The sequence below is a fragment of the Phaseolus vulgaris genome, chromosome 6 (assembly GCF_000499845.2).
Source record: "Phaseolus vulgaris cultivar G19833 chromosome 6, P. vulgaris v2.0, whole genome shotgun sequence".
Lineage (NCBI taxonomy): Eukaryota > Viridiplantae > Streptophyta > Magnoliopsida > Fabales > Fabaceae > Phaseolus > Phaseolus vulgaris.
Genome location: NC_023754.2, coordinates 31,105,763 through 31,125,336, shown reverse-complemented (window position 1 = coordinate 31,125,336; position 19,574 = coordinate 31,105,763). Strand labels below are relative to the sequence as shown.

At 33.8% G+C, this 19,574-nt stretch overlaps 5 protein-coding genes across 8 annotated transcripts; 3 read left to right on the top strand and 2 right to left on the bottom strand.

Moving 5' to 3' along the window:
* Window positions 1-12: 12 nt before the first annotated feature.
* Window positions 13-2,738, top strand: LOC137832932 (ras-related protein RABD1-like). The gene is made up of 8 exons (XM_068641338.1): window positions 13-175; window positions 255-327; window positions 405-452; window positions 527-574; window positions 977-1,048; window positions 1,164-1,319; window positions 1,969-2,072; window positions 2,512-2,738. Exons 1-8 carry the CDS (start codon window positions 162-164, stop codon window positions 2,600-2,602), a joined length of 606 nt encoding a protein of 201 aa, XP_068497439.1. The 5' UTR covers window positions 13-161; the 3' UTR covers window positions 2,603-2,738.
* Window positions 2,739-3,989: 1,251 nt separating this feature from the next.
* Window positions 3,990-4,875, bottom strand: LOC137832931 (ras-related protein RABA2a). Its single transcript, XM_068641337.1, has 2 exons — window positions 4,678-4,875; window positions 3,990-4,600 (listed from the first exon to the last, which is right to left on the bottom strand). The coding sequence occupies exons 1-2, from the start codon at window positions 4,840-4,842 to the stop codon at window positions 4,112-4,114; spliced, it is 654 nt and encodes a 217-aa protein (XP_068497438.1). The 5' UTR covers window positions 4,843-4,875; the 3' UTR covers window positions 3,990-4,111.
* A 480-nt stretch (window positions 4,876-5,355) lies between these two features.
* Window positions 5,356-7,912, top strand: LOC137832928 (elongation factor 1-gamma-like). The gene is made up of 6 exons (XM_068641332.1): window positions 5,356-5,901; window positions 6,007-6,217; window positions 6,301-6,353; window positions 6,427-6,528; window positions 6,637-7,141; window positions 7,337-7,912. Exons 1-6 carry the CDS (start codon window positions 5,893-5,895, stop codon window positions 7,714-7,716), a joined length of 1,260 nt encoding a protein of 419 aa, XP_068497433.1. The 5' UTR covers window positions 5,356-5,892; the 3' UTR covers window positions 7,717-7,912.
* A 1,282-nt stretch (window positions 7,913-9,194) lies between these two features.
* Window positions 9,195-12,610, top strand: LOC137832925 (uncharacterized). The gene is made up of 3 exons (XM_068641327.1): window positions 9,195-9,387; window positions 9,621-9,884; window positions 12,138-12,610. Exons 1-2 carry the CDS (start codon window positions 9,318-9,320, stop codon window positions 9,854-9,856), a joined length of 306 nt encoding a protein of 101 aa, XP_068497428.1. The 5' UTR covers window positions 9,195-9,317; the 3' UTR covers window positions 9,857-9,884; window positions 12,138-12,610.
* A 1,577-nt stretch (window positions 12,611-14,187) lies between these two features.
* Window positions 14,188-17,217, bottom strand: LOC137832924 (KH domain-containing protein At1g09660/At1g09670). Of its 4 annotated transcripts, none has more exons than XM_068641323.1 (8): window positions 17,027-17,217; window positions 16,808-16,924; window positions 16,628-16,713; window positions 16,339-16,478; window positions 15,497-15,631; window positions 15,287-15,415; window positions 14,855-14,998; window positions 14,188-14,776 (listed from the first exon to the last, which is right to left on the bottom strand). In XM_068641323.1, exons 2-8 carry the CDS (start codon window positions 16,912-16,914, stop codon window positions 14,618-14,620), a joined length of 900 nt encoding a protein of 299 aa, XP_068497424.1. In that variant the 5' UTR covers window positions 16,915-16,924; window positions 17,027-17,217; the 3' UTR covers window positions 14,188-14,617. The 4 variants fall into 4 exon arrangements, with proteins under 4 accessions (XP_068497424.1, XP_068497426.1, XP_068497427.1 ...); XM_068641325.1 differs by having other exon boundaries at window positions 15,296-15,415; XM_068641326.1 differs by having other exon boundaries at window positions 15,296-15,412; window positions 17,027-17,213.
* Between the last annotated feature and the right edge of the window lie 2,357 nt (window positions 17,218-19,574).

Below are 19,574 nucleotides of genomic sequence, written 5' to 3'. Positions count from 1 at the left end.
AAATTCCTCATTGCCGATAAAAAAAAAGGGTTTTTTGGTATTTTAAAAATATTAAAAAGAGAGAATTTAATTAAAAGGGGAGCGAGGAAGGAGAATAAGAGTTTTGTTTTGGTGTTGAGAGAGAGCAGAGAGCAGAGATCAGAGAGCGGAAAGTTGTGATAATGAGTAACGAATAGTAAGTGTTTGTGATTGAGAGCAAGAGTTTTTGAAGAGGAAAATGTTACTGATTTGGGGTTTCGTTTCTTTGATTTCAGCGATTACCTGTTCAAGCTTCTTCTCATCGGCGACTCTTCCGTCGGAAAATCATGCTTGCTTCTCAGATTCGCTGTGAGTCTCTCATCACTTCACTGGATTCCTCCTTTGGCCTTCACTTTCTCTCATCTCTTCGCTTCCTTTCCTTTCAGGATGACTCCTATGTGGACAGCTACATAAGCACCATTGGAGTTGATTTCGTAATCATCACTCTTCTTCTTTTCTTCTATAATTCTTCCTCTTTCTCTTTCTAAACCTTTTCTTCTCTCTCCAGAAAATCAGAACCGTCGATCTACAAGGAAAAACCGTCAAGCTCCAGATTGTGAGTTTTCTTTTCTTACACTATTTTTAGGTTTTCAAGATAACTATTTCTATCTATTATCTATTTTGATGGTCTTCTATTGCACCCACTCCAATGTTACAATTTTGCCCTAATTTCCGTATTCGCCTGTTACCCTTGTGGGGTATTGAGAATCACCTAATACCACCATCTCTCACCTCTTTCCTTCTTATCTTCATCATTCCGCAAAAACATTTCTGGCACAATTCATCATCACCATTGGTTGTAACCTTATTCAATCATGCTTCGATTATTTTATTCTGTTTGTGTGCATGTTCCAGATGTCCTCAGCTGTGAATCTCATTATCACTGTTGCTTGTCACCAGAAAATGAAGCCATTCGAGGCATTATCTTGTAACAATTTCTACTCATTGTTTCCTGTAGTGGGATACAGCTGGACAGGAGCGATTCAGGACTATAACAAGCAGTTATTACAGAGGAGCGCATGGAATAATTGTATGTCAACTTTATCCTATCATCATTTAGGGTGCAAACCATATACTTGCCGTGAAACTGATTAAATTTCTTGAGCAAACTTCTGGAATTCTTACTAGTTTTGGGATTGCAACAGATTGTCTATGATGTCACTGACATGGAAAGCTTTAACAATGTGAAGCAGTGGTTAAATGAGATTGATAGATATGCAAATGACAGTGTGTGCAAGCTTCTTGTGGGGAATAAATGTGATCTAGTTGATAACAAGGTTGTAGACTCACAAACCGCCAAGGTAAATTACTGAATTATCACTTTTTTTTTTGGTTTCATCCGGTAATTCTGTTCTTTCCTGGTTAGGAGTTCAGTGTTATTTCAAAATTAATCATTGGGCATCTGGTGTTATTTCACCTGTATAATCTTACAATGATCCTACTTCTTCTAGGAGTATGGAGGGTCTCTTGTGTTTTCTGTGTCTTAATAAAGGAAAGTATTAATTTCGAAAACATTATTCTAAATATAACATGTGAACATTCAAGATTTTAAAAGTCTTACACTTTTATCCCCTGAGCTATTGAAACTGTTACACATGTAATCCCTAAGCTATCGAAACTGTTACACATCTTGAGCGATCAAAACTGTTGTGTACTATAAAATAACGGAGTACGTGCATCTTGCGGTAACTACAATCGAAAATCAACAGTTTCATTCTGGATAATGGTCTTTTGGGGTTGGAAGACAAAAGCAATAGGAACAATTCTAAACGTAATATCTTTTAATATTCATCTGAAGTGTTGGAGAGGAAGGGAACTTGAATCTTTTCATTTTCCTTCTATATACTCTTTACATTCCTTGCTTTATCTTCAATTACACAGGAAATGCACTATCTTGGTAGACTTGCCTATTACTTTGTCTAACAAGTATTGTATGAGTATGAATCACAGGCCTTTGCGGATGAGCTTGGTATCCCTTTCCTTGAGACAAGTGCAAAAGACTCTATCAATGTGGAGCAGGCATTCTTAACTATGGCAGCAGAGATTAAGAAGAAGTATCTAATATCTCTAGCCCCTCTCTCTTATTTAGAATCATTAAACTACAAATATAATCGATGTCTTGAATTTTCTGCTTCCATGTTTGAGTTTTTCAGCATGTTTAAAATTGAAACATTAGCAGTTTTGTGCCATCTTCTTTTATTTTTTATAGGACTGTTATTGTCCACAATTGTAGATTGCTGATGAATTGTCTTTCAAATAATAATGAAACACTCCGAGGAATAATGGCTTTTGATAAAAAGAAAAATAAATAGAATGTACATCTGGAGCTAACTTTCTATAATTTGTCAAATTGTATTCTTTAACAAGATAAGATTGTTTTATGCAGCGTGGTATTATTATGATAATGCAATTTTATTACTTGATGCCTGTGATAGTATGAGTTCCAACACAAGACAAGTAAGTACCTTTGAGATGTTTTGAACTTATGTGCAGGATGGGAAGCCATACAACTGTTGGTAAGTCGGGAGAAGCCGTTCAAATGAAGGGAGAACCAATCCCACAGAAGAGCAACTGCTGTGGTTAGGTTCTGCGTTCTGTTATAACTGTTGTATGAAAATAGGGAGACTCTTTCTTAACTGTGTTATGACATGGATGTTTCAGTACTGACTGTTAAAATATGACTTTTATCTATTTAAATCCCTGGATTATATTGTTCTAAATCTCCTGGCTTCCCATGTTTAGGAGGCAATTGACCACACATTTTTCGCTTACATATTGCATAAACCATAAGGCAATGAAATTCTAAATGGTACAGCTATGATTCTAAATCTAGCAAGAAAATTAAACCAAAATCATACTCTGCCGCTCTAACAAAAGTTGCCATCCAAAAAAGTAAAATAAATATAATTAAAATATTACTATTTTGAGTTGTTAAATGAATGGATTTTATTAAAAATAAGTATGAACTCTGTGTGTGTGATATATTTATGTAATAAATAAAACGATATCAACGTTATGACTAATATATTGATTTATAGATACATTTTTTATGGTTGTTTAGAATAACCATTTTCTACCTAAGAAATTTGATCTCGACGTTTTACGAAATCCTGGTTCACGTCAAGTTTGGTGGCTCATATTAGACAAGTTTAGAACTCATTTCAGGGTTGGTTCACGCTGACAAATGAAAGCTACCATTCACCGTTTCAATTATTACGGAAACAAATCATTTTACACTCCCAACGTTAATTCTCCAAATTGACATGACTTTCTTACAAACACCGGAACTGATCTTTCCTGGTTTAGAACAAATCTTGTTCCTCACGGTTTTACCCATTTTAATGTAACGAGTACCATTATTATTGGAATAATATTTATATTAATTTTAAAAAATTTCAAGTTGCAGTTCCACGCCTTTTTGCGGAGATATGAAGGAAACTTCACCGAAACAAAACTCCAAATAATTATTATATTCTAATTTCGTGTTCACAGCTGCCATTTGAATCCTATTTACCCTTTTTCTCTTCCCTCAATTCATATTATATAACAAGATTAGTATACCAAAGCGGTGAAAAGGAGACAAAAAACCATTTATTAATCTAAGTATAGACAAAAGTCGTTTACAAGCTGCAAGTTGAGAAGGAAGATGAGCTTGCATTAACAAAATTCCAAATTAGGAAGAGGGAAACATGCCTTCATCATAATCAAACTAACACGCAAACCAAGATAGAAACTACAGATTCGTTTGGGTCAATATATTTTTTTCTGAAAATAAAAAAATAATTGTAAAAATATGTTCTTTGCTTGAATTTAAAAAAATAATGTAAAACACTCGCTTTTTGATCCTTTCCCTTTTGATTAAGGCGTTCCCAAAGAGAGAGAAAAATGTTATGAAGTTATGGTTTGGTGACTGAACTAGGCTGCAGTGGCGGCACACAGTGGTTGTTGTTAGTTATTTTGTGAACAGGATATAAAAAATAGTATTTTGAGTGGAATTAATTTGACAGAAATTGAGAAGTTTTGAGGATAAATAAGAGGAGAAATATGATAGTATGATGAAGAAGAAGTGGGATAAGAAGCAGTAATGAATGAGTCAGGAGGAAGTACAGCAAAGGGAGTTTGAAGCGGAGGGTTGGGATTCAGCAACTGCGATGGTCTTGCCTTCTTTAACAGCACCAGATGCAGAGTGATTGTTGGAAGAGAGTGATTTCTTACTGATGATGCGGTAGATCTCGGAGAGAATGGTCTGAAAAGCCTTCTCCACATTGGTAGCTTCAAGAGCAGAGGTCTCGATGAAAGAGAGGCCCTCCTTCTCAGCATAACCCTGCGCATCCTCAGTCGCAACACCTCTCAGATGCTTCAGATCTGTCTTGTTACCGATCAGCATGATCACGATGTTCGCATCCGCGTGATCCCTCAGCTCCTTCAGCCACCGGCTAACGTTTTCGAATGTCGTCGGTTTGGTGACGTCGTAGACCAGAAGAGCTCCCAGAGCACCGCGGTAGTAGGCGCTCGTAATGGCTCTGTATCGTTCCTGCCCCGCCGTGTCCCATATCTGAGCTTTCACGCTTCTTCCCTCCACCTGCGGTTACAAATTCAGTTTCATTTCATTTCATTTGGTTGTTAATTAATGCAAAAATAGGAGATCTGGAAGCAGACCTCGAGAGTGCGAGTGGCGAATTCGACGCCAATGGTGGACTTTGACTCGAGACAGAACTCGTTGCGGGTGAATCGGGAGAGAAGATTCGATTTTCCAACTCCTGAATCCCCGATCAGCACCACCTTGAACAGATAATCGTACTCTTCCTCTGCTCCACGACCCATTTTCTGAGCTTTTCTTTTCTTTTCTCTTCTCTTCTCTCTTTTCTATCGGTTCGTTTCCTTGCTTTTCTTATATTTTAATACTACAATGTGTCTCTCATCAAACTCAACTACGTTTACACTTTAATGCCACAATTTTTCTTTTTACAATAATTTCTTAAAACCTATGTAGCAAAAACACAACACTAATTCGAATATTGATATAATACTATGAAGAAATGTATACTTTTTTAGAAATATGTTTTGCATAGTTGATTAAAAGGATTTATTTTTAATCATACTAAAAATTTATAAAATAAGTTTGAGTTTTTTTAAAAATTAATGTATTTCTTCAATTTAGAATTTGTGTTAGAATCGTACTAAAAATTTAGACAATTTACATGTATCCTACAAGTGTTGTTGTCCGGTTGTATCTAACACGCACACACCATTTAAGAGGAGGTTCTGAATCTCATAACCAAAAACTCTATTCACATGTTTACTAATTTAATTTGTGTTGTTTCTCTCTCCACCCCCAACAAATGACTTCCTACACCCATCATTCTTGAAAAAGATTATTTTACTCCTTTTAAAAATGATTTCTGAATTATTTATTTTAAAATATTTCTGAAACATATATTCTTTAACATATTTTATGAATTCTAAATTTATCATTTTTGAAATTAAAAAATTAATTCTGAAAATAATATTCTGAAATTTCTTTTTGCCTCTATTATGGAAATATCTTTTCTTAAGAACCTTTATTCTTGGAATCACTCAAAATTATTAAGGATATTTCAAAGAATGTAGAGGTAAAATGTAGAAGAAATACCCTTTAATTTGATTTGGTGCTTTGCGTTTGGGCTGCCTTTATCATAACCCACTGGATTGGGCTGTCCTGGGTTAAATTTGAGTCGGATCGGGTCAGATCCGGATGGAATCCAAGTCATTTAGGGTTTGGCTTCGCTTACAAAAAACCTAATTCTTCCTCCTACGCTGCTTTCTTCTTCTTCTTCTTCTTCATCGCACAGTGGGAGGAGCAGGAGCAGGGAACTTGTTTGCTTAAGATAAGAAATGGCTCTGGTCAGTTTCCTTTCTACTTTCTACTTTTCCATTTCCCCAAATAACTAACCCAGTATTTTGCCAATTTAGCATAAAGCTGAATTTTATGCACTGGTTCCTGTGTAGATCTTGCACGCAACCAGAAGAAACAAAAATGTTTACAAGAGTCTCATCGCGGCAGAGTACAGTGGCGTCGAACTGGAATTGGCCCCTAATTTCGAGATGTTTGTCACCACAAAAACTCCTGAGTTCCTCAAGATGAATCCTATTGGAAAGGTTCCTGTGTTGGAAACGCCCGATGGTCCAATCTTTGAAAGCAATGCTATTGCTCGTTACGGTATGTCTGCGTCCAATTCCATCAATCATTTCACCTTTCACTTTTCCAATTAAATTCAATTTTCCCTCTTTTCTTTCCTGCAGTTGCTCGACTCAATGGTGACAACGCCTTGTACCTCTCCACTCCCATTGATAATGTAACTCCTCACACTTCCCTTCACTCTTCTTTTCTGTTTCCTATTTTATACATACTTCCCTTTCGCTTTGCAGGCCCGCATCGACCAGTGGATTGATTTTTCATCTTTGGAGATCGATGCCAATATTCTCAAAGTCTACATACCAAGACTTGGATATACTCCATACTTTCCACCAGTAAGCTCCATCTTTTACAACATTTATTAATTTCCATAATATATTGCTTTCAAGCTCCCGTTTTCCTCATAATTTACCCACTCATCTGACATTTGTGCCTGCGTCAAGGTCGAGGAGGCTGCAAACTCTGCGTTGAAGAGAGCATTAGGGGCCTTGAACACTCACCTTGCCTCCAACACTTACCTGGTTGGCCATTCCGTCACCCTTGCTGACATCATAATGATATGCAACCTGTATTTGGGTTTCACCCAGATCTTAGTTAAGAGCTTCACTTCGGAGTTCCCTCATGTTGAGAGATACTTTTGGACCTTGGTCAACCAGCCCAATTTCCGAAAGATATTAGGTCAGGTTAAGCAAACGGACGCTGTTCCACCTGTTGCTTCTTTCAAGAAGCCTTCCCAGCCGAAGGAATCGAAGCCCGAGCCTAAGGATGAGCCGAAGAAAGTGGCTAAGCCAGAGCCAGAAAAGCCCAAAGTAGAGGCAGAGGAGGAGGCACCCAAGCCCAAGCCCAAAAACCCTCTTGATCTTCTTCCTCCAAGCAAGATGATATTGGATGAGTGGAAAAGACTCTACTCTAACACCAAGACCAACTTCCGCGAGGTTGCAATCAAAGGTATTACGACGGCACTGCTTGTGGTTTCTGTGTTTTAATTTTGTCACTGCTAGGAGATAACAAGTCTTTTGTTTTCGAAAGTTCATTGCTTTCCTCGTCGTGGTTTATTACTATTATTTAGCAAACAGTGTCATAATCAGTTTATATGAGATGGCAGATATCTTATCACTTCAAATCCTCCTTGTGAACCTGCAGGATTTTGGGACATGTATGATCCAGAGGGTTATTCTCTGTGGTTCTGTGATTACAAATACAATGACGAGAACACTGTTTCCTTTGTGACATTAAACAAGGTTGGTGGTTTTCTTCAGCGGATGGATCTGGCTCGCAAGTATGCTTTTGGAAAGATGCTTGTGATTGGATCACAGGCACCATTTAAGGTGAAGGGGTTGTGGCTTTTCCGCGGCCAAGAGATTCCGAAATTTGTGATGGATGAGTGCTATGATATGGAGCTGTACGAGTGGACCAAGGTTGACATCTCTGACGAAGCTCAGAAAGAGCGCGTGAGTCAGATGATTGAGGATTATGAGCCATTTGAGGGAGAGTCTCTTCTGGATGCCAAGTGCTTCAAGTGAAAATTATTCCCTAGTCTAAGACTGATTTTGTCGCGTCTTTTGGTAAGAGTTGGTTTCAATCTTATTTATGTTATAGTGAGTTTTTAGCTGTTTTTTGTGATTTTGCCAGCGTTGAAACTTATAAATGCTTGATTTTGGTATACATTCATTTTGGGTACTGTAGCAAGACCAGTATACAAATTTATTTATCCGTCAAGACTTGAATGCGTGCGTATGAAATTCATTATCTAACGATACGCCGTGTTGGAGGGATTATATATGGGAAAACGATAGTTTGGTGTAATCCTATCCTATATAAAGTTTAAAATTCTGAAACTATACAACTAGTTTTCACAGAATTCAATGTTTGTCAGTGTAGTCTTCAAGTTTATATGTTTGAAGGATTTTTTGTATATGAAACACTGTATGTAGTAAGATTATATCGTTTTAGAAACTATTTTAGAAGATGAAACTCAGTCTATTCTAATAAATTTGTACAAATCTTGGTTGGAATTTTCTTTTTTAGTTTTATATTGTACAACTGAATTATCGTTAGTTTACAAAAATTACTATTTAAAGATATTTTTAGATAATTTTATTTATAAAGTAATATTTTTAAAATAAAGAGATGTTTTTATAGGAATTTAACAGAAACGGAATGTTAGCGTAATTAAGAAGAAAAATTGGAGGATGTTGGTGTAATGTATAGTATTGAAAATTATATAATAATAAATTAAATTTATTAAATACAGATTTATAAATTGTAATTAATAACTGTTTTTTGATTTTGATTCTCTGCCGTCGTAAACAATTTAACTGTAGGAGCGTCTGAGCAATTAAGGCTTTCACTCGATATTCTTATTTTATTTGAAGAGTCTTACCATTTCGTCTGAGCACATAATATTTTTAAATTAAATTTAAATATTATATTAATTTCAATTTAAAAGTTAATTGTTTTATAAGTAATTATTGGTGTAAAAAACTAATTGTACCAAAAAAATTTAAAAAAGTTACAGTAGACTTCTCGTGTATGTAAGGGAATAATTGCGAGTTTTTGACATGTAATATTAAATCAAACGCAAATCGAACTTCTTTTAGAAAATGAAAAATTTAACATTTTTTCAAAGGGCATATTTTAAATTTAATAGATTGAGTTATTCAAGTAATTATACACAATAATTGTTTGGCTTAAAGGCTATTTAAATTTTTATAGTATTATATATTAAAATTATATATCTGTTGGCAATTTTTATAAGGTGGCAATCAATTAAAATTATCTTTAGAATTAAAATAGTATAATTAATTATTTAAAATTAACAGAATTACTATTCATGATACGTGAGCGAATGATAGTATACTTTTTTACATTTAAATTGAAAAAAAAAAGGAAGTGTACAGTGAGATTTTTTTGATAGAGTTATGTAAGTATTTTTATAATTAAAATTAAATTTGATCCTCATGAGTCATGCAATAAAATTGAAGTTTTAGGGTTAATATCGATTATATGTAAAAGGAAAGGAAAGAAGATTAGAAAAGGGTTCGATTGTTGAGAGAAGACATTTGAAAATCTGGGGAAACCAAATCAGCTGAAATCGCATCCAATCTCATCGCATCGCTCAGAGATGAATTCGATTAGAAGGAGCAGATCGCTAAGTTTCTTCCTTCTTGCTTTCTCTCTGCACTTCCTTCTTGGTTCGTTCCCTCCTCAACCTAACCTAATTCTTTCCCTTTTCATTTTCATTCATCAATTTCTTCATCTCTGTTTTCGATGCCAAACGACCGCACAATTCTATGATATTTCCCGCTTAGATTGAAATTTTGCATTATCTGAATGTGTCTGACCGTTTCTCGTCAATTGCGTTTCCAACTTTAATTTCATTTCACCATAAAATGTCTTATTCTCTTCCTTTTTGGCTGTTTTCTAGGTTTTTCCGACGATTCACCTGCTTCTAAGGATTCCAAGAAGACAGAACATCATGCAGCCAGAAGCACTAGTACTATAATTGCCATTGTATTAATTGGGCTTGTGCTCTTTTCCTTGTTCTCCTTTATACTTTTTAAGCTTTGGAGGAAGAAGAAAAGGGAAGAACAATACGCTCGTCTTTTGAAATTGTTTGAAGAGGATGATGAGTTAGAGCTTGAGCTTGGCCTAAGGGACTGACCTTTGCAGTTCGACATATTCAAGCTTGGTATTTCATCATATTTTATCCTCTTCTTCTCTTTTTTTTCACTCGCCCAAACTGTATTTCTATAAAGTCAAATCCTAATGCTCCATTCTTTTAGTTTTTTTTCCTTTTCATGATCGTAAGAGGAGAGTTTTGAGAGAGTTAATTAACACCTTAGATTTGTTATGTGGCGGACACGTATTAGGGAATCAGAATGAGCCTGGGATTTCTCCTTTAATGTTTAATGACCCTTGTAAATTATTGAAATCTGTCAGCCCTTACTATTACACCTTCTAACCTTTTCTCTTGCTGAGTATATTTAATTGCTCCTGCTGCTAGTGTCCGTATACCTTTAAGTGTAGAGTTTAAACTCTTGGTGGAATCCCTTGTGTCCCTATAGTCTTATACTCCAATCAAAATTGGAGTTTTGACTATGGTAATCGAACCTTCATTATGTGAGATACCTTGGCAAACTCTAATTTCATACTTTGATTGGATTGGATAACAGCATTAAAAGCATGTGACATTGCACTCAAGTTTCTTCCTTTTTGTTATGAAAAAAACTTAGGTGCAATACGATAGATGCTTTTTGTGTTTTGCATACTCTTATCAAAATTAAGGTTTTACCAACCTCTAATATGTGAGTTACTTACTGAGTCTGAGGTGAAACTTTAAATTTGATTTTAAGAACTATATCAAAAGCAATTAAGGTACTTAAGTTGTGTTCTTTTGTTGTATGGTCTTGAACATCTTTCTAATATAAAATATTAAATGGTAAAATAAATATATTTAATGTTCTTCTATTCTTGGTAATTCAAAGGATTATTAGAAAAATGGTTCGTTGACCCATAAAATATAAACATCCCAAAGTGGAAAAAAAAATATTTGAAAGTGTAATGTTTAATATATCCCTACTACAATTTCCTATTAAACATTTTAGAGTCCTTAATCTCTTCCGAACATCTCTCTACATTAAGTGCCATTATTATGTGCGCATGTATTTGGCTTGTATGCATTTGTACCTTGTTGCCTTTCTTCTAATTTCCTTCTGTGCGTGACCTTTTGAGTATTTTTTTTGTCTACCTCACCTAATCTCGTTTACTCAAACACAGCCTTGAATTATGCGCTCATTCTCAAGATTCAACGAGTTGAACTGTTGATCCACTCAGATAATAGACACCCAGGCACTTGGAAAACCATCCCTTAAAAGTTAATTGTTAGGGAGAGGGAGAAACCAGGCCACTTTTGTATTCCATTGAATATGTCATATTACTTAATCTGAGACTTAGGGATCTTATAATACCCAAGTCCCTATCATAGACATAAGCAACACACAGCACAAGGCCATATCACAACGGTAAAGTTGTTTCTTTGTGACTGGTTGGCCGTTGGTCTGAGTCTAGAAACAAACTCTTAGCACATGTAAGGGTTTGATTGCGTATCATGACCTTCACCCATACCTAGCAATGCAATAAGCTTTTGGCACTGCGGTATGTTAGTTTTTACTGTCACATACCCAGTCCACCTTGACAGCCATCTTTTGCTCAAAAACTACCATGAACATCTGAAACCATCATTACAGAACCAACTTGTGAAATGCCATTATCAGAGCTCTGTTGTGCATGGTTGTCAAACCATGTATTGGGAGCAGTGCTAAACAGACCTGCTGTTTCTAGGTCTTATGGACAGAAATGCTACTGTGTATTTCTATGCCAACATATAAGGGCCAATCTTAACATCAACACTTAAGTCACACAATCAGTGTAATTAAGGAGTTAACAGGCGTGTGCACATTAGTAACGACATTGGCTGGAAATTGACATTTTGGCAAACATTAAGGTTTGTAAACATAAGGATTGATTTGGTAAAAACAAAACAAGGGATCAAATTGAATAAAGAACACAAGGGGCCAAAAGGGTTTTTTCCCTTTTTTTTAATGTAATAAATCGAAGTTAGATATAATTGGTTGTTTAGAAGTAATCCCGTTACGATGTATTCATTTATTTGTTGGATTATTACTATTAGGGTTTTAGGGGAGTCTTAGCTCAATCGCAAGGTTTTGATTTGTGACTTCTTAGGTTCAAATCTTGAAAATAACCTATCTATCTACTTGCAGTGGTAATCTTTTGTACATATATCCTCCCCACCCCCTAGTAGGTGGAATTCGTGCATTGCCACCTGAAAGTTTTAGGGTTTTTATTATGAAGGGGGTGATCTTTTTTTAAGCTCACGTATATGGTAATTATGTCATAATACTTTCAAAACTTCTGATTGCAGGCTTATGCGAGTTTATTTTTTTGAATTGAGTTATGCTAACAAGTGCAAGGACACTTGTTAAAAATAAAAAGTAGCAAAAAATATATGGTGAAATGCACGAACAATTAATATAATACAGTACTTTAATTTTTGATCCTTAACAAGTGTCCTTATAACTCGTTAGCATTTGCCTTGCCTTCAAAAAAAATTGCTTCTTGCCGAAGACGGATATGATGGTGGTGGACGTGTGGATCAGGACTTTCTTGGAGTGAAGAACATAGTTGATTGTTTATAATGCTATTCACTGATTTCTTTTAATAGATATTTATTTATCTACATAGTAGATGAAGAGAATGCAAATTTGCACAGTGATTGGAGGGGTGTCGTCTAGAGTATGATACACCCGAAATTTGTTGATATGTATGATATTGTAGACTTTACATGTTGTAGGTAATATTTTGTTGTTCATCAATGGATGAGGAGGATTTGTATTACATCATAACGTTGTTTTTTTCTTCTCTCTTTTTATCTGCTCAACAGTTCATAGTTTACTTTTGAAAAGTATTTATTACAAAATTGAGAGCTTAACACACACACTTATGTTTCTCTGTGTATGTGAGTTGGTGAGAAAGAGAGTATAACAATTGAAAGGAAGTTTTAACATGAGAGGTGAGAGGATATAATATTAATTACTATATGTTCAAAACTATGATCCAGATTCAAAAATATATGCTCTCATTTTGTCGTTTGTTCTCTCGTCTTTAAATTTTCGTTTTCTTAATTTTCACGTTTTCTATTTTAGTTTCATGGGGTTCCTTTATTCGTGTTTGAAGCATTTTAAATTATTCTAACATTAAAAAATTCCATAACGATTGAAAAAAAAAAGTCTACTCTATTTTCTTATCTCTTTAAGTTATATAATGTGTGGTCAATCCAATCTCTCATTACAACGATTAACAATTAGATTAATGAAATACCAGGACTGTTTTTATTTTAGTTTTTAATCTAGACTCTAGATTTAGATCTAATTATTGAATTATTGAACTTTTCTCTCACCCGGTTTTAAGTGTGGAAAAAAGACTAGGCCAACGAATTTTTAGTTTTAATGAGTTTACTATTTAATTTGTATAAAATATATTTATTTTACTTTTACTGTCTTTTTAAAGAGAAAAACGGGTGCACATTAGACCATAGTTTGAATTAAAAATGATTATATGATAACTTCAAATTCAAATGACCTTGTAATTTAATCCTAAATTATCTAAATGTATGGTTGTACGATATAATGTCTTATATTTTTTTAGAAACACTCACATGTTCCTTGTGTAGTGCATGTGTGGCTTTCGAAAATTTAAATAATTCCTTGTACCCCAAGTAGTTTATGACAAAGGACATGATAGTAATGGTGATTACACAACCTTGAAAAAATGTAAAGCTAGATCTAACATAGTTGGGTTGAGTTAAGGGTTTTTGGGTGTGGTATATTCATAATTTTTTGTATTATTATTATTATACACTTCTTGTAATTCCAAAAGTTGAGAAGAAATCCCTCGAAAATGATAAATAAAGCCATTTTTTTTTCTTCAAAGAAAAAAACATCGTGCTCAATGTAGAGTATGTCTTCACCTAGCGTGCTTTTTCTAGACTCTTCTTTCTCTGCAAAATGAGCTGCTGCAGCAATAATCCATGAACCAGACGCTACAAGTATTAAAAATATCACATTACAAACAGTTATGAAAATTGCAGCCTTTCCATCGCATTCTAATTGTGACTAATTAACTGCTCCTGCAAATTAGTTAATTAAAAAGGACGAATGACTTTCCATCCTCCAAAATGATATGTTTTATACAGTTCTAATAATGTTTCACTTGACAATTTTGCTTAATAAAATCAAATCTTAACAACAGAAGCTTCACTTAGCATTAACTGAGAATAATAATTGTACGGTCGAACCACTTCGATACCATGACCTCATAGTTCACCTTCCAGTTCATAAAACTATACAAAAAGAGGTTAACAAACTCAATAATAATTGAATCGACCATCCTTGAACAGTAATGACAAATATTCATGTCACAATAATGAAAGACACTCCATTTGTTTATTTAGTTTCAGTCAATACCACGCATATATAGAGATATGCTTGCAACAACACTCTTGTATGCATGTATGTAATTTAATAATTTGACAAATGCAAAATAACTAAAAAATTAAAAGGTATTGAACTAAGATGTAGCAGCTGCAAATTAGTTAATACTATAACTAAGCAAAACGACATTCAAAAAGTTGTAGCGGTTAATACGCCAAAGAATAGACGTCAAATTAAATCTGGCGTAAACCATCCATCATCCCAGTCCCAGCAAGCTTCTTCTTGAGGAGATTCAGCACAAGGGTGTTTCTGGTGAGTTATCAGTGAAAAGACCATCACAAAGTCTAAGAAATCAGATGCTATAACTTAGCTTTAGAAAAATGTATGATCCACGGTTAAATTTCCAGGTGGGTCATCTTCCTGTCTTGGCTCGTTTCATTCCAGTACTGTTGAAAGGTGACATGCTTGGACTCATGCTTGGGCTCATGCTTGGACTTTCCTCTCTCAAAGTACCATTAAGCATAGCCAACTCCCTCAACTGTTGCTTCTTATAGTGATCAAGGGATTCATCCTGGCGGGTTAACAAAGATTAGCAAGATACAAGAAAAAGGAGGCACAATTAGTGCAATAACAAATAATATAACTATACCACAGGCTTCAAAAGATTTTCTAGTATTGCCACTGCATGATCCAGGCGAGCATTAATTATATCCTCTGGAAACTCTGCCTCCACCAACACATGCAATGGCTCTTTAAGGTGCTCATATCCGGGCTTATCTTTAAGCTTTTCTTCCTACAAATAAAATATAGTGAAATTGAAACACATCATACAAAACGAAACTTGTGACGATCATACTTATTACAGTATGAGTAATGAGAAATCCAAAAAATATTTTTTCAAAATTGCAGAAGTTCGGGAAAGAAAGTTAATTACAAAGTGCCATGAGGAAGCTAGCTACACTAGAGTTGGATAAGAGCCAGTTGAATCTATTTGGGAAATGTTGTGAAAATTAATCTTTTATGTTCACCGCATCAGTTTATGCCTATCACTGGGGAAAATAGAAAGTTTACTTACACATACCAACTTTACCTTAATAGAATCCTTCACTGAGCCACAGCCTCTGATGTAAACCCTACATTCAGTCATGGCTTCCACTCTTTTCAATGAGTTCCCTCGAGGTCCCAGAATTCGACCAACAAAATTATACTGCTGAGATTTGAGTCTAAAAGCTATTACATTTGAAAAATAAAACCTGATAAACTGGAGTGAGATAACAAGGTTTTGACTTACATTTGGATATTTGTCTACAGGGACATCAAGCCTGATGACTCTCTTCACTACAGGAGTAGATGGAATTCCTTGTGTCCCAGGCCAACCCATTGGTGGTGCTTGAAAGGATGCCATCCTTTGGAGATTTCCTTTCTCCTGCATGAAGAATTTGGTATTTAGATCTCTCTTTTATAACCACAAGCTGTTATAACAACCCAAACTCCTTGCCACCAAGAGTTTCCTCACAGTTCAAAAGAAATTTTCACATAAATTGCCCAGGTATGAGCATTTTCATTTTTTAAAATATAAATGCTAAAAGCATCTATGATTTTAAAATTCCAGGGAGCCAAAATCTGGCAATAAACAGCAACGAAGAATTCACCAGAGATGATGGGAAAGCATGAGGACTGGTCCAAAACATGCTAAGGTGTATAATAACATCTGCCTCTAAGACAGGTTAAAACTAGAGTATTAATGAAATAGATAACAGTTAAAATGTAAGGCTGAGAGGCAAAAACTAAGATTAATGATTCTAAAAAGGCCAGCACGGTGAGTCTAATTATTTGTATGTAATGCCCCCAAAATGCCATCAATCAAAACTGGACAATTTCGGAGATAAAATATTTCCAAAAATCAAGTAAAAATTAGTGCATTCCAAATGCAAAAAAGATAATCTTTCTAATACCTGCCTCTGTGCATAACAATCCTTGAAAATGCAATGACACAATTAGGAAATACAAGGTTAACTGGTCCCAAAAATTCGTCATAAGACACATTAGACACAAAACTAGTTCGATATACAGACAATACACACTATGCAAATCATCATGGATGAAAAAAAAACAGATAGTGGTGTGAGTGACCTCAATTGGCAAAGCAGGCCATCCCTCCAACTCCATTGGTCTAGTATTTGGATGTTGACCCAAGGGCCTGAAAGGACTATCTGGCTCGAGCCTTTCATGATCGATAAAACCTTGATTAAAGCCCGACATGCGTCTGATTTCTGTCAGACAAAACAACACAATAGGAATGAAGGAGTATGAGTAAACATATACATCAATCTAACAAACGGTAGGTATGCATTTACATATAGAATTCAAAAGAGATGAAAAAAGAAAAGGTCTTGAATGATAAATTGAAAATAGCGCCTACCTTGAGTCAAGAGCTTGGTACATTGGGGGAGAATTTGTACAAAAGGCCCAAGTTTTTGCCTCTCCGCGAGTAGTTCAGCGAAATATCTGAAAAAATGATTAGATTAGGAGAAAGGAATATTTGTATGCAATGCAATGAAGAATTGGGGAAGAAAGAAGTGAAGAATGGAAAAGGAAGTACCTTTCGCGATCTGAAGGAATAGAGGATGAATTGGAGCGAACAGGAGACTGCGGAGGAGGGAAATGGAAATAGCATCCATTCCCATTGCCATGGATCCTCTCTCCCATCACTCCTTCTCTGCAACAAAACAAAACAAAACAAAACAAAACCTAGTTATTCTTCTCTTCTCTGCAAACATTCATACACACACAGAGATTAACACACCAAACAGAAACTCACCGAATGAACGAAAAGCAGAGTGAGTGAGTGAGCGAGTGAGTGACCGAGTGAGTGACCGAGTGAGTGTCTCGCAAACCCCACAGCCACACACCAAATCCCTATACCAAACCACCAAAGCCAGAGAGAGAGAGAGAGTCACACACAGAAATAAGAGACGGAACGGAACGGAATAAAACAAATAAAAAACAAAACACCGTTTATATTTTATTTATATACAATTTTTAAACTATTTCTTTAAACTAACCTATAATACTAAAACTAATAAACTTTTCGATCTTATTTTTACATATACGTGTATACGTATCTTGTATTCTAATTACTACATTTAATAAATACATGATTTTTATTATATATAATCATTGATAACAGTGTATATCTAATACTTAAAATAATTACTTTTCAGTTATGTGCTCTTGTGCGTGTAGGTTCATATATAAAAAAAAGGTCAAACATTTAATAAATGTAGATTTTAATTATTAAAATTATATTCAATAAATGTAATATTTAATACTCTGTAAAGGAAGTTGTTTTTATAGAATACTGTGTTAATAGCATTGAGTATTACGATAATAATTAAATACTCATTTATTAAACATTTGACTTTTATTTTAACAAAAAATTTCAATGTTGTCCTCACAACATCACAAAACAGGGTAATTTTATTTGCATGTTTTAAAAATGTTTCATGAATGAATTATGCTTTGAAAAATGTTCATTGATAATAAATATTCTTAATTGAAAATTTAAGTATATTATTGTTGTAATAAATTTTAGTATTTTAAGAAGTCAGTTGTAGAAAATTAAATAATTATAATTATTAAATATTAATTTAATTATTTAATTTCAATTATATTTTAAGATTGCATTAATGGTAAATTAGTAATTGGAAATAGTAAAATTAAAAATAATAATTAAATCCAGATCAATATTTGTTATTTTTACTTTTTACATTTACAAGTAATTAAAATTAATATATTTGAATTTTATTATTTAACAATAAATATTCATTGATGGCAGTAACTTTAATCCGTGTTATGGTGCAAGTCTAATTATTTGTTAGACTCTATCTTTCTTTATTTTATTTGTTATTAGCATGGATAATATTGTTTTGTACAAAAAAATACCTTGAATAATATTATTTTTTTGTAAGATATTTAAGAAACATATGTTTTATTTTATGAAAATTTTAACTAGTGAAATTTAAAGGCTACCATAAATATAAATTTGTAACCTTAAAGAGGTTTCTCGGTGAAAACGTGTATTTGAACAATAGTTGAAAAATCAACTAAAAATAAATACATATAATTATTAAAATAATTTACAATTAAAGTCATTTAAACCGTATATACAAATAATAAAGTTTATTCTTTTTATAATTCTTCTTATCAAAATAAAATTATGGAGAATGAAATTTGATTGAAAGCATCAGTCTTATTAAAAAATAAAACACACTGTGTGATAAAAGCTCCACTAATTAAAGACTTTCACATTTTTAGATGTATATAAATTAAAAAAAAAAATCTCAGTTCATAACACCAAACACTAAAGACACTTAAAAACAACATATAAATATGCTATTTTTTTCTCTTTTTTTCATCAATTTCATATTTTATTTATTGAGTAAAGAAATGACAATGTTTATCTCATCTACTCAACTCAGATTTGTATAATCTCTCGTCAATCAAATCAATACAATTACATATTTTTAATGTTATACAAACTATCATCACTTAATACATCAATTAAAAATTTAAGCTAAAATTACTATTCCAACTAATAATTGATTTCAAATAACTATTTAATCAAATTAAGTGAATAACATCAAATTACACAATTTAAGCTTTCAGTACATGGAATATAGTTAATTTTTCAAGCTGCAAGATAAGTTTCTTATCTAAGGTAAAAAAAAAAAAAAAAAACTTATTGAATATGCAAAGTTTTAGTTTACCTTTGTTCTCGCCAACTAACTTGAATCGGGTATCGAAGGTGGATTATGAGTCAACTTTTCTTTTCCGTTGCTCTTTTGAGATGCTTGAAATTCAGAGTAAGGTGAACTCTACTTGTTGACAAAAGTAATATCATATAACTACGAGTATAGTGTATGGAATGACACTTACATTTGATCAGTGTCTTTAAGCTCTTTTATAGTACTCGTATATCATCCCTTTAGGAGTTAACAACCATAAAGATAAAGGGAGTTAACAACATAAATATATATTTGTTAATATATCTCTTTTATTTCAAAGGTGTAGGCAAAGTATTATATTTCACTGTTTATTTTAATTTAGAATAAATACATATGTTTAACTGATTCAATTATACTTTTAGTTGTTTATATTCATTACTGCATTTTTAATATACTTTGTCAATTGTTTTGGTCGACTCCTTAACACATCATTGAACCGACTTCTTAACACATCATTGGGCTTATTATCGTTTTGGGTTTAGTTAAGTATTTACCTTCTTAAACTAATCGGGTCAGAATAGCATGCTTAAGTGCTCGGGTCAGGCTCGAGCACGTCTAACCCATACAACATTAGACTTTAAT